The sequence below is a fragment of the Pecten maximus genome, chromosome 5, assembly GCF_902652985.1.
Source record: "Pecten maximus chromosome 5, xPecMax1.1, whole genome shotgun sequence".
Taxonomy (NCBI): Eukaryota; Metazoa; Mollusca; class Bivalvia; order Pectinida; family Pectinidae; genus Pecten; species Pecten maximus.
The window spans coordinates 6,189,974-6,205,731 of record NC_047019.1 but is presented as its reverse complement, the minus strand read 5'-3'; the positions used below and the strand labels follow the sequence as shown (position 1 = coordinate 6,205,731).

Here is a 15,758-nt window from a genome sequence, read left to right as displayed (position 1 = left end):
TTTTTTGTTTTGTTTTTGTTTTTAAATATTTGTTTTCCCTTTTCTATGTATTATATGCCTGTTCGAATTAATCCTCTCAACAAAAGAAAAAAAGGAAATCTCGATTCTTTGGATTTCGGACACCAATAATTTTTCAAGGGACAAGGGAAAAAAAGGAAGGAAAAAAAAAAGACAAATAATTACGAATTAATTGGTAGGAGCACAATAAGTATTGCACATGTCGTAAAATTGTGATTAATTTGATAAATGAAATGAAATATTTTATCAATGACTCCGTTCTCTACCCGTGATCCAATTCACATGGGAGTTGACATTTGTCATTTCTTAAATACATCTAAAGTATAAGTACATCACTATTACTGGAGTCAGGTTACTGACGTAGAGTTACGATGACGTCAGTGTCTCTCTAATTGTCTGTGTACTTCTGTCCGTATTTAAATACGTAACGACGGACAGCACTCCCTGCAGGACACATATTATGTCTGAGCTTAGAGAAACATTTCCACTCAGACAAATTGATTGATTTTAGTGTATTCCATGGACATAAAATGTTCGTTTTTGGAAATCCTAGAAAAATAGTCGCCATGGATACTTAAAATTCTAAGTCTACGACATTCTGGGATAATTTGTAGGATTTCTAGGCGAACACTGATGTTGTTTGTACAATGTCCAAGACTTAGTGTATTTGACAGCCCAAACAAACACACGCATGACCAGAGCGTCTATGTGATATAGATTACTTAGTGCCGCATTACAGCAGCCTGACAAGCGTCTGTAGCACTTAATGGCTACCAGTCCGTGTAAACATTTGGAAGAAAACGATCTCTCTCACCTATAAACTTTAATAAAAACAGGTAAACTAACAGACATGTTGAGTTCTTACAGAAAAAAGTTCAAAAATAGATCCAGGTTTTAGTCCTTAAAATTGATATGAATTAGGACGACGTAGTTTGTTTAATTTGTGAAGCGGTGGTGGGTGATTAGGTTAAATCTATTTCAGTAACATGTGATGTGAGAAGAGTTGTGCTCTAAATCTTCGTTTACTTTCCGACGTATGTATATGGTTACGGCTAATTTTCTCAAAGGAAATGCGGTACTTAGCATTACAGCCGTAACGAAACGCGTTAAGCGCAATTAAGCTATGTATTACAAAAGATCTGTAAATGTCAACATTCGATTACAGGCAGATACTGTTACTTTCTCTTATGAACTGCACCGAGAGATGGTGGTCTTTCTGTTGATTAATTCGCTTGCTTTATGAATCGCACCCGTTTCTGTCTACTGTATAATGTTTCCAGAGGCCTTCCGAAGTGAAACTACAATACTAAGTACATCACTAAGATTCAAAGTACGTATGTATCTGATCGAGAGGTCAAATGAAGAAGACAAGCATTTGAATACAACACAGTTCGTGTTGTTTTCCTGTATTATAGTAAGTAATAATATTACCTATATACAAATAACAATAGCTGCCTATTTCCTTCTTGACCACCCGTTTAACTACCTAAAAATTACATAATTTCCATCGCGCATTCCAAGTCTAATATTCAAGAGATTTCATGAGATGGGAAATTCCCCACTTTCCTAGATTCTTTGAACATGGAATTTGATATTGTTGATAATGAGTATTCTTTTTACTTAAACTGATTTTCAGACCTGCCATATATACATGTGTATTTATGAACGACAGCCTAACGTGCTATTTTTCTGTAGTGTACTAAAGGAGACTTATATCATTCTTAATCTTGATCTGAAGTAGTATAAATATTTTCGTCGGTGAGTAAAGCAGTACATGGTAGAATAAGAAATGATTCAGGGTTTACAATTATTTTGCTTTTTCATCATGACATTTCCCTCAAAATTTTCTTGAGTTGAAATTTCCTGATCAAGGGGATACGATGACGTAAGGCTGCGTGTCGGCTAAAAATGAATTGTCATTGTGATAGTTCATATATAACGACCTAACATACATCGTACTCCATTGTACAAAAATTGAACAAAGACCCGGAGACAATATATATTGTGTTATAAATACAATTTTGAAATATAAGTGTGCTTTTACATTCTTTGATGACAATTTCATCCATGCATTACAAAAAGAAAAAAAAAAAAACCCAACAAAAATACAAAAAAACAACAAAAAAAACCAAACCCCAACAACTTGTTGATCAATCTATATCAAAGATAATATCATAATTACACTTGCATTGCTTGTACATGGAAAAATAAACAAGGGATGCTTGTGCTATTAACTTAAGTTTTAATTAACTAATTATGTGTATCTTTTGTAACTAATTGTTGAATGTTTAATCATAGAAGGTATCTTGTCATATTAATTGCACTGGCTATTGTATAATTTGAACTCTTTAATATTGATGAAATAAATGAAATGAGAATAATCCGCGAAAAAATAAACCTTTACAAATTACAAAATTACGTCATCATTAACATTACAAATAACAGTTCTTAATGATGGACATATCTGCGTCATATTGGAGAAATACCATCTTCAAATAGTCAAATGCTTGTCTTATTACTATGTATTATCACCTTAAAGATAATCTCGTCTTTCAAGATTACCAATACCGTTACATCATAACATCTTCCTTATGGGGATTGTCTTTTTACAACGTATTGCATCAAATTTCAACACGTAATTGCATTTACTATAATTCTGAGGTATTGCTTCAAGCCTTTGATTAATTTGAAATGTATAAGCCTACTTGTTCCAGTCATATTATTGATTTTGTGCAGCACTTAATGAAGACACATCGTGTTTGTGTAATTAAATAGACAAAGCTCCTTAGCGCCGACAATTACATGCTGCAACACTACTCGCCTTTAATTGTAAGGAAGAGCCGTATTTGCTTTCTCGTCAATCTTCAAGCTTTGCAAAATTGCTGGCTGCTTGTTTCCTTGTGGAGACTTGCAACACTAATTATTTAACATTAGCGGAAACCCTGGTCGACAAACTGATAGTAGCAGGTCGGATTCTGTATGTGCAGTTTATTTTTAATTCTTTTTATTTGAAAGCGAGATGATGTTGCATCAAACAGCGTTGCTAGATAGGGTATGCCAATGTAATCAATCTTGAGCGAAGCACCTTGTTGAAACAGCAAAATAACTAATCGTATTGAGACTGGTGTTTATGACAATTGTGGCGAAGGCTTATCTCAGAATTACTATTTTGTTCGTCAGTAGAAGTGCTCTGTCATTATTTACGTTTGTTCAGCACTCTAGTTTTGTTTAAGATATAGTTTCCCTTTCTAGACCAATAAAATTATTATATACTGTCATCGGACGCTGACTTTCAAAAGTATAACTTAACCGAACATATGTAGTACAACCGTACATTATACTTACTAATTAGATATGTTTTAACCCTTTCAACCCTAAGAAACTTTAGTCGACTCTGCCATTCATTTATTATTTGAAGTCCAATATGGTCAATAGGGGTGAAAGGGTCAATGACATAATCATAGGAGCTGTAGTTTCTTCTGGATGCTTTTTTAGGTACCAGAGCGGTAAGGCAAATATAGAAGAGTTGATGATTGAATTTCTGATTACCATTTAATTAAATTTGGCTTTCTCTTGTGGCTCAATGACGAGTGATTGGTTGATTGGATGTCTGAAAAAAAAAAAAAAACAACAACAACAACAAACAAACAAACAACAACGCTATTGCCAAGTATTGGCTATTTATAACCGTTCAAGGTAGTGTATCTAGGTGTGAGTAATCCAGTTGGCCTATCTAAAGCTGACCATCAGGTTATGCAGACAAAACAAAAGCTTTGGTTAATTTCATTAGATTCCAGCTTTTAGGGAACAAACTTTATATTACATGTATATACAGTCATAGTCTAGCTATAAAAAGCATATTTCGGAACTTTTAGATCTTAAGGAAAAGCTTTATTACTAAATATTTGTTCTAGGATTAAATCATACTTTCTAAATTAAAAAAAAATCAGTTAAGGAATTAAGTGACGTGATATGTCCCAATAAACGCCCTCTATGCTTCCTGTTTCACGCAATGTGACATTTTTTGTCTTATTTGAGTTTGTTCAACACAATATTCTGGTGCTTTATAATGCTTTGCAACGCAGTGTGGTTGTTGTCATGGTTACGGTAAATATTCCAGTTAAATAATTTGGTGTAGTTATATTTATTAAATTTGTGTGTATTGTATATGCCATTCATCACCACTTGTTCCTGTCCTTAACTTCCAATTTCGCCAATTTTCGATGGCGGAAGACCCCCGATACAACGTTGATGCAGTTACAATGCCCACTTGTAATTAATTAAGGCCCATACAAGTCTCTAACGTACCGTCATTGAAAAGGGGTCACAGAGGGTTCTCAAGGAGCCATATATCCAGTCAAGTGCTTCAACGAGATCAACAGGGCAGACACACTCAATAAAAAAACTCTTTCTGAAGTTCAGGGTGTGGGGGCAATCGAGCAAACCGACAGGAGTCTTATGAATGTTTGATCTGAAAGCAATTTGTACCAACACGTTATCTTAAAAGACCGTCTGTGTTTTAAGATACATTCTGATATGTTATATCATATACATGGTTGCGAATCATTTCCAAACATCCATTATACGTAGTATACATTTTTCGTTTTGACACATAAATGTTCTTTTAAGTGGTATGTTGTGAATTGGTTTCATTTTATAGGCTATACTTATCAAATAAATTTATTTTGAATCTATTTCAATTTGTAAATATTAAGTTAAGGAATTGCGTTTTGAACGAGGTATTATAGAAGAATTAGCGATAAATCGGCATTCATGGTTTCTTCTTCCCCCCCCCTGTCTTGTAAAAGCCATATCTATGCTTCTATACCAATATACCGCTGACAGTTGGCAAAGCTGTTGACGATAAAAACCTATTGAAAGCAGTTTCTTAAACTGTTTGATACAAGAACTTGATAAACAAGCGTTAAAAACAACAGAAACGGCTTAGATTGAATCCGTAAAATATTAATAATAAAAAGAAAAAAATGAAGAAAAAAAATATATATATATATACAAATGTATAAACATATGTCTCAAATTTTAAGCTATATCCCATTTCCTGTCCTACTCTAGGTGCACAATATCCAAATTGAAAACATCCAATTGTACTTTTATGCTGCACGCCTTTATATTTATCATTGCATAGTCTAAGAGTGCAGAGAAGATAATTTTGTCTGGAGAAGCTATCTTTAAATTCGGAAGATGCTGTAAAAGCTGGCTAGTGCTCATAAGTTTATTCTGTAAAGAAATAAACTCGACGAAATAGTCTTTTTACCATGCGAAAAATTCATATGATTACACAAATACACTTTGCCTGCCGTATAAAGTCATTTTACTCAGACAAATATCAATATAAACATTTGTCTTCCTTAAGACGTACTATTGCACAGTCGCGAACATTGTCCTTAAGGAGGGGCCGAGGTGGCCGAGTGGTTAAGGTGTCCCGACACTTTAACACTAGCCCTCCACCTCTGGAATTCGAAACCTACGTGGGGCAGTTGCCAGGTACTGACCGTAGGCCGGTGGTTTCTCTCCGGGTACTCCGGCTTTCCTCCACCTCCAAAACCTGGCACGTCCTTAAATGACCATGGCTGTAAATAGGACGTTAAGCAAAAACAAACCAAACCAAATGTCCTTAAAGAAAGACGCTAACTCTCCCGGAACATCTTATTCTATTCTCTGTACTGTTTCTAGTGTATCCATACCAATCTTTTATCTGTTAATCGGCCATGTCGTTATTCAGTGTTTATTTTCAGGATAAAAACATTTACTTTCTTTATTGAAAGTTAAAACTGCCATTTTCATTCCTTACATTTCTTGATTTTGAGATTGCAATGGAACGTTATAATAATCGAATTTGTAACACTCGATGGTGAGTTATGTAAGAGATAGTTAAAGAAATGGCTTTCACTACGAGCTACTGGAAAATATCATTTTGTTATTTCCTTTCCCGCTGTATCGCGGCCTATGTTCTTAAGGCATCATGGAGCAACATGGCATTTTCTTTTTAAAAAAATTACACGAAATATATATTATTGTATATATTTGTGTATTGCCTGCAGCGTATATAATTCTTTTGTATATCCGTTTATTTTATTAGACCAGAGTCTGTTGCATGTATATATTCCTTTCATAATAACAACCGCGAATCCATCGCAAAACATAAATAACAAAACTTTTAACTTATTTATACATTATTTTTGTGAACAATTGTACAACATTCGCCTGTCTGTGTTTTTAGGGTATACCTAATCACTTTATCACAACATAAACATTCTTTAACCACTGACGGTACGAAGAACTAAAAGCCATGTTTGTTTGCTTTGCCCGCGAACACCGACTTGAGCGCTGTCTGGGTTCATGGGTAAAAAACAACACTTCTCTGTTGCGGAGAAAAACACATCTACCGTCTTCCGATCCAACCTCGGGGCCTAACGTCATGGAGGGGAAGAGGCAAAGACCCCCTACTGTGTCTGTGGGAGATGGCGAAGCTGCAAAATCTCAGTCCAAGGTCAAACGTGTGAGGGATTGTTTTTCTTGGAGATTAACCATATCCATTCCGGACGGAACATCCGAAATATCTTATCCACGTGACTCTGATACGTTGATAGCCTCTCTACGTCAGTGACAATGAACAGGCAAACGTATTCATATCGTCCACCGTATTTCGTGTTCAAGAAAATATTTTGGTTACATGATCGAACTTCTTCCAGACACAATTTGATATGAGTGACCTTGAACCTTGATATAGGTCACTTCCTCCGACTTCCGGTTTGGTCTGCATGCATTACTTTCACGTCATCCCATTGGTCAATAGGTGAAATTATTGCATTGGAATTGTGTACGATATTACAGAAAATGCTGTCAGAACAAGCACATACTGATACCGAATATCGTTCACTGTGTCTTCATTCCGGCTGGATATTTCTGCTTCAGTCATTTCTAGTCTAGATAGGTTAAAACACATTCATATATCGACCTACTTTTATAAATAACTTCCGCGGTATCTAAGGATGTAAACAGAGTATTCTATTTAAACTCATTTATATCTTATCACAACAAAAAATCAGACAACCCAAAATCAAATATCACTTGCAAAGATTGGCTGATCTAACTAGAGAAAATTGAATACTTCTCTTTTCCCATCGATGATGTAATTTCAATCTTTATTATTAGGCCTACATGTAGCTTTGCCGAACTTTTTTTTGAGGAAATATATACTTACTTAAATCATGATGTAATAATTTCAATCTATGTTTTTCATGTAGCTCTGCCGAACTGTGTCTTTGTGATGTAATGAATACGTACTTTAAAGATGCTGTATTTATGCCGAACTTTGTTATTGTTATATAGCTCTGCCGAACTCTGTCTTTGTGATGTAATCAAATACCGAACTTTGTGTAGGTTTGCCGAACTCTGTCTTTGTGATGTAATCAATACGCACTTTAATTATACTGTATTTATGCCGAACTTTATGTAGCTTTGCCGAACTCTGTCTTTGTGATGTAATGAACATACTGTATTTATGCCGAACTTCATGTAGCTTTGCCGAACTCTGTCTTTGTGATGTAATGAACATACTGTATTTATGCCGAACTTCATGTAGCTTTGCCGAACTCTGTCTTTGTCATGTAATGAACATACTGTATTTATGCCGAACTTTGTGTAGTTCTGCAGAATTCTGTCTTTGTGATGTAATGAATACGTACTTTAATTATACTGTATTTATGCCGAACTTTATGTAGTTTTGTCGAACTCTGTCCTTGTGATGTAATAAATACTAACATTTTAATTATGATGTATTAATGCCGAACTTTGTCAATTTTTCCCTCAGGTATCGTGTTGCCGAACTACACGTTCGTTAATGAAGAGGAACGACTAATATCCGACCTTCTCGCCAAATACGACAAGCGTATCCGTCCAGTCAATGCCACGTCGAGGATGATCATCGTGGCCGTGGGTCTGGCCATTACCGACGTAGTCGATCTGGTAAGTCCTTTGGGAGAAGAAGTGTTACTGTGTTTTTTTTTTAGGAACTCTGGGCTTCAGTAGGTTTTGTGTCTGATGTCAAGTGCTGCAGATAAAAATATGGACGCTGACAGGTCCGGGACAAGGGTTTACAATAGTCAACAATTCCCCTAGAGCTTAAAGTCCCAGAGGTGGAAAAAATATCAGATGGAAAAGTCCCAGAAAAGGCATACACTTGGGGGTAAACTCATTGTTTTGACATTTACGGGAAAAACTTTTTCGGGATAGCCGTATAACATCTTTTGGACCCGGACATGACGCGACAGGTGGCGTTACTGGTCAAGATGAAGTATATGTGATTGGTTAATATAGCGGTAAATGCAAAATGCAGATATGCAGTTAAAAACGAAACAATGTTAAGATTGAATGCAAGCTGAATAAGTGGGTGTATCTTTTCAAATAACACATTGATACAAGTATATTCCCGATTCAAATGCAGTCTTATTATCACCAAAAATGATTCAAACTGATACAATTTTGTTGTCCGTGCTAACACGCATTAATTCGTTAATTTATTTTACCAGCATTTAGACATTGAAACCACCAGCATTAAACTATGCCGTTTATCTTTTTAAAAGATATTTCTTGTTTCCCTTTTTGTGAATTCCAAATTTCAATATCTCGTATTAAGGTCCCGTTCGTTTGTTTTCGAGGATGATTCTGATCAGGCCATCGTCGTTGGTGTCGTGAAGGATGTTAGAGGTCGTAAAAAAAACAAAAAAACCTCTAGAATAAATAAATCCTTTGGTCTGGCGACCGCTTGAGCATCGTGTTACATAAATCCAACATTGCTTAATCTTCCAATTCCAAGCCATATATCTTGCAGTCTACTTTAAGTTGAATTTTTAAATTTTCAGTATTTTCCCATTAAATAAATGCCCGTGGGACTTTCTGTCACGGATTCAATACCGTTTTCAAGCAGGGGGTCTATCTAGACATGCAGAAGAGATGAGTTACTCAATATAAGCCATAAATGTTTATCTAAATTGTTTATTGGTGTATTCGTTTACAAATGGTCTTTGAGATATTTGGGCGCGTTCGGGCAGCGCAACGCATATTATCTTGCTCATTTAATCTTCTCTTTAAATTTCTCCAAGATATTTTATGGATTTTTTCAGTTAAATCGGAAAAACGCATCAGTTCTATTTCATCAGAAATTCTACTTCCACTAGAGGTTAATTTGCTTCTAATCTTTCGGAGGTTTTTTTTCATGTTGTTTTTTTTTTGTGTGTGTGAAAACAACACGGTTGTATATGTTTTTGTAGTGTTAACAGAGATCACGTTGGGCCCAAATGCTCAGCCGTTGTCTTTTTGTACGTATTTGCCTGTTTCTGTACCGTATATCAGTGTCTTATTGAGATGTCTCAAACAGAAACCAAACACTTGCCTGCGATTTGGATTACGAGGTGGATTACAAATACAGATTTTTTTAAATTTACGAAAAAACATTCACTAAAGCTCGTGATTTTTTTGTAAATTTTTAAAAACAACCCGAGCGAAAGAAACACCATATACAACAACCACTCGTTGTGTGTTCTCTATATCCGATGATGTTGGTGGCGATTTAGTTATGAACCATCAATATTATGTATGATGTTTGTCCAAACCCTGGAGAGCAAACAAAGGAAAACTTCACTAATTTGTAAAACAGACACACACGGGTTTCCGGAATTGCGATTATGCGATAAGCGTTGGTTTTCATATTTTAACAGACTTCAAATGGATTCGAAACACCTGCGAATTCCCGGGAGGCGGGCGTACCTATCTACAAGAAGTTTGTGGACTTGAATAACCAATAACACAATCTTGATATATTTCCCTTGATAGTTTTTATCTGAAAGTGAAAATATCGTTGTGACTGTATCTAAATTAATTGATAAAACATGTAAGGAGGATGTCCGTTCGTTTGTTTGCTTGTTTTATCACCTAAAACAACCAGGGCCATTTTGAGTCTCCTTGTAGTAGTTGGTGACTACCTCACTGAACAACATACGGGAGGCCCGTCGCATGTCATCAAGATCAATTAGGGTAAAATGTCTTTCCTAAGGACACAACCACGACAGCACGGACCGGTCAGTATCTCAGCTTCCCGAGAAACACAAACCGACACGGGTAGGGAGCGTCGAACCACGCACCTCGGATCTTCATCTGCGGTCACGTGACCAGCGCTCTAACCGACTGTAAGGAGGATTTGTACATCCGAGAGTTTGACATGCGTGACGAACGGATCTATGTAGAAATGAGCTGTTATTCTGGTTGTAGTTTACAATTCATCAATAGCACTATCCGTGACGGTCCCGCTGGGTCCCTGACAAAATGGCGGAACTCTGAACTACAAAACCAGACGTCTTATCTGAAAATAAAAATTTATAGGCCATAAAGCAGTGAAAATATCATTTGTAGGCTGTCAGAGATGACTTTATCAAATTCTTAATGTGTTTTTCCTGCTACCATGAATGACGATTGCATAAAACAATCATTATCATCCCCTTAAACTAGTAGTAAAATAAAATGATTGTGTCCGGATAATGGTTTTTAAACTCCACAACGTTTTATTAAAAACTTAACTTCCGAAATGGGAAAAAAGTATGATTTTGAAACAGACCGACTAGGGCTAAAGTAAACTACAAAATTCTTACAGTCGAAAAGTTCCGTTTATGAGCGAATTTAATCAGAAACTTATAAAAAAAAAAAACATCACGTTTATATTTTTTTCAATATAAGTGTGTTATCGCCATTTATCATAATTTTAGATGAGTAGGTAAAAAGCGCAAAGAGACCCTTCACACAGACTTTGTGTGATAACTACCACATGGCCCTCACGATACGGTAGAGGGCGCGAGATGCCAGGCCGGGATCACGCATTCTCAGCTACAGGCTGAGAATATGACTCTATATTTGCAGTGGGAAAAAATGTAAATTTTTACATTTTTTACATTACTGTTTTACATTTTCACTAAAAGTTTTCATATTGCTGTATTGCTTTTAGTGAACGTTTTGAATCTTTATTGATATTGCTTCCAGCTTCTTGATATCATTTAACATGATAACGGCATTTATCCGAAAAAAATGTATTTGTTATCGGTATTTGATTTCGTCCCCAGCTGCATTTAAAACATGTGTACTATAGCAAGATCTACTTCGTTAGAGTTTTACCAGTCATGGTCATGTCTTTAGGAAATTTTATCACGTATTAAAGAAAACCCAGTTTAAATGAGAATGAGAGATAACAAGCTAAAGATGGCGTCCTTTTCTATCAAAACATACCCACGCACGATGTGGCGAGGAGTGATTTTATGGTTGTTGAATACATCAGATGATAACATGTGTAATGTTTCAGCAAACATGACATTCCTGTCCACACGCCCTGCTGATCTTAATGTCAGACACGAGAGGGGGCGCGTGCTTTACGTGTTTTTATCACGTGCCTGGTCAATGTGAAGTCGACAAATATGTGTTATCTCAACGTGTTCATAATCGGTAAAAAGCCGGTGCTGACATCTCGACGGCTTTTACATGTATACAGCATTATGTGACATTTACTAGAATCTACATGGCATTTAATGCATTTATAAGACATTATCGTTTTGATTGGACATTTAAAACTTTCTGAAATCGAGCATATCGGACAGATTGGAGTGTTCGGGTGAAATTGTAAGCGTTTGTACTTTGGCAGATCTAGTTTGTTTGTCACATTTTTTTTTTGGTTTGTCTCGTTCTTCGGCGTGGTCTTGTTTCTGTGAGCAAATGTCTTTCTCTTTGGTATAGATTAATGAAACATACTTTTCTTCCATCCCGTAATATGTATTTCTCCTTGTTCTAATTAGACACTCATTGGTCAATTGTCTATCTCAGAACTTTTCCTGACCAGTTAGTTTGTTCTGACCAATCATTTTGTTCTAACCAATCTTTCCTTGTTCAAACCAATCTTTTTTTCTTCCTTATTCTGAACGATCTTTTCTTACTCTGACCAATATTTCCTTGTTCTGGAGGAATACATCTATGAAAGTCCCTTTCAGATATGTCTCTTTAAGTTTCTTTTGATGAGCTTGTCGATTTGCCGTAAGAAATGGACACCTACCAAACAATTCAATAACAGACGGGACCAGGTGTGTTTAGGCGGTTGTCCAAATTAATTGTCCGTCTGCGCAGCAAATTCCGTATTTGTGGCCTTTCTATCACTTTCCGACAAAATATGACAGCCGACTGGCGCGTGGCGAGTGCTATAATGGTATCGATCTTGGAATAGGTATGAAAATTTGATTATGTAATAGCAAACCAACAATTGATGACATTGACAAGGCCCCCTATCAATTTCCGGTGTCTGCGTGCCAGAGTCATCTAAAATTCAACTTTGTTTATAACCCAATTGTAAGGAAATATAGGTCTGCCCGGTAAATGCATACATCGTTGTCTTTAATATATAAGTATGTACGTATATTACTTTCCCCAAAACACATATGTACGGAGACGAACCGTAGAAAGCTTAAGGCTGTTGTCTTATTATACACTGACACCAGCTTCAGACAGTTTAAAGACGTGATTCCTCGCATCCATCATGGAAGTTTGACAATATTTCGGTTTGCCATGCATGATCACAGATGATATTCGTGTTAAAAGCCCAGTAATAGGATTTGGATTGCTGTGACACCCACAATTCACCAGAGATGTCTCCTCTGACCACTCTGTGTGTGACTTTGGTCAATCCCTAATGTCCGAAGTCGCGTGTTTGTAGTTTCGGTGGTGAAATGGACATCTGTACTATTGACAGAAAGTTAATGGAACTGCCTGTCCCTTGGCCTTACGATCGAACGACGCGGCCACGTTTGGGTAAACATGGCAATATGGCCACGGTGATGACGCTCGATATGACTTCATGTCGGGCACTGTATTGTATGGTCAAATCAAGATTTCTTGCGACCATGCATATCTTGATCATTTGTTTTCTAACACGAAGCACCGCTGATCTGATCAAATGAAGACACTGTGCAATGTAGTTCGCTTCGGCTGATTTGTTCGTAAACGCGAATTACAGCTCACTTTGCAAAGAACATCACAATGGACTCGTGTATTTGAAGTAAATATAATATAAAGAGCCAATTTTACTTAATGGAGTCATCCCAGTGTCATCTGCTGCCGCCTGGTGGACGGGGTCAGACTGACCCCCTTGGGAGTTGTCCCTGGTCATCTGCTGCCATCCTGGAATGCGGGGTCAGACTGACACCCTTGGGGGCTGTCCCTTGTCACCTGCTGCCGTCCTGGTAGACGGGGTCAGACTGACACCCTTGGGACCTGGTCATGCTGTACTTATCCGGTGTATCTGTTCTTGACGAGAAAATCGATTGGTCTGGTGCCAATGGACAGTCTGGTGGTCCTCAGAACGGGGGCGGCTGTAATTTCCGTAAGTTGTCTAGACAAGATGTAAACGTATCGTTAGCGGTATTTAGTGATACTTATATGTTATCGAGAACATTGGAGGACACGATTCATTGCCCAACCTGATAGTTCGTTGAAAGTACTTTGTCCATTAATTCATATAATTTTGATATCGGCGCACTCGTAAAACTATTTATTTTTGTCTGTATTTATTTTTTCGTTATTTGTTTTAGTTTTGTTTTAGTTTTTTTCCATATGATGATTACAATATTTGTGTTTCAAGCGTTTGTCATTTTTCACTACAACGGTCGGAGTTCGATTCCCTCTGAAATGTTTAGGCCCCCTGCCGGGTTCTCCTAAGAATAAAGTTGATGCATAATATACTCTGAGGTACACATTCTGTTGTTGAACTGATATTACTAAATAACTCACTTTGTCGAGAAGGTGCCAGGTTCAAATTTCGATCTGATTATACTCTAGGAGGTGAGATGGTATTGTTGAGGTAAAAACGGAATTGATACAGGATGGAAGAAAATTACGGAACTGGACTAGGATATTCTCCGGAGATTAGGCTTATCAGTCTGACAGAGCGCTGTCACACGTTTGGAGGACATAGGCTTGAATCGAGTCAGGTTGTTTCACCTTTTACGAACAAGCTTGGTGCAACACCATGATGGTCAATATTTGTCGTCATCACGGTTTATATTTTCATACGACGTTCTCATGGCGGACATTAATTACTAGGTCTGTTAATAATCCAGTTCGTCCAGAGTTTGTGCCACTCAAATTCTTATATTTACCATTGTATGGCACTGCCACTATATAACCCTACCAATTCAGTTGCGAGTTCACCAGCCTATGAACTGCCAACAGGAAGTGATCTCTGCTACTGGTAAGCGCGGGAAATTTGAATTTGAAAATTTCAAAACAAAAATGTCATGACAAATAAAAAATCGCAGATGGTAAATATAAGAATTGAACGGCTTACAGTTGGCATTCATAGTCAATATGAATACCAACTGGACAGAGGCAAATTCAACATGAAGCGCTAGCGCGCTTCATGGAATTGCCTCTGTCCAGTTGGCATTCATATTGACTATGAATGCCAACTGAAAGCCGTTCAATGCTTAAATGAAGCCCTTGTACATATCAACTACGCGGGAGTCTTCGTCGTCTCGACTCTTGACTTGCGCATCTATCAACAATGTTTGAGTCTACGTCGTCTCGGAATCTTGACTAACGTTGCGTAACAACCATGAGTTGGGAACAGAAATATATCTACATTAATGATTTTACAATAAGCTTAATTTGTTATTTTAAAGCGAGGACTTATGCTGTTTATTGCCACATAAATTAATTCTACATGTAGAATATTTGAGTTTTCATTTTTATTTGAGATTTCATGAACCGAGTTTTAATAGTTTATTTAAAATTCGAGACGAGTTTCATAAAACTATATAAAATGAAATGAATTTAAGATACTTTTTATCACATAACTCAGAAAACGTACATTTTGACAGATTTTAAAGTAAAAATGTGAAGGACTTAATCAAGCCGAGACAGCCATTTTGTTGCGCAATTCACAGAATTAATCATGACGTCACATCGTTGTCATTTTTATGACGTCACAACAATTTCTAACTGGTTCAGCCCATCAAAAATACTCCAGGGTAAAATACACATTGACATATTCAAAACTAGCAAACGGACAAATTAACTGGATAACAGGACGGTTATGTAATAAATATTGATATTAAAAACAATCATTTTAAGTAACATGAAGCTTTTTTAAAGAGTCTGATAGGAAGCAACCAATGGTGGACGCTTTTGTCCTCTCTACCAACGGAAACGTAAATCTAATTGAATCAGTCGGTATAAATCTTAGAAAATATCAATTAACTGGGATGAAATATACGTATGCATGTAGACTTTTGAAAATTGGAAAATAAGCCCAGGAAAGGTAAGCATTCTGCTGTAAATGTAAGCAAGTTATAACAAATCATATTAACCACGCTTGTTGGCACTGGTTGAAGCGTGCGAGAAGTCTTACTGTGGGAGGAGACCGGAGACCCTGGAGAAAATTTACGTGGTCGGGCAGGTGACCCCATACCATTTCATGTTCCTATCGGGGAATCGAACCCCGGCCGCCTAAGTGAAAGGCAAGTGCGTTACTACTGAACCGCCCGAGCACTTGGTAGGTACGATATATATCTGCTTCCTCGAAAACACTGTACAAGCGACAACATTCTTGGTCAAATCTAATGTCATGTGCTTAAAATGAGAAACAGGGAAATGACTGCGGACCAAACAGGCATATTAACATCAACGAGCTATAA

The 15,758-nt window shown here is 36.9% G+C and overlaps 1 protein-coding gene across 1 annotated transcript in view; it reads left to right on the top strand.

The window, feature by feature from the left end:
* The first annotated feature begins 6,328 nt into the window (after positions 1 to 6,328).
* The window catches only part of LOC117326730 (neuronal acetylcholine receptor subunit alpha-5-like), a 29,931-nt gene continuing 20,501 nt past the window's right edge, over positions 6,329 to 15,758 (top strand). The window contains exons 1-2 of the mRNA XM_033883452.1: positions 6,329 to 6,536; positions 7,853 to 8,007. Of these exons, the coding sequence (XP_033739343.1) occupies positions 6,329 to 6,536; positions 7,853 to 8,007 (363 nt within the window). The remainder of the gene's footprint in view (positions 6,537 to 7,852; positions 8,008 to 15,758) is intronic.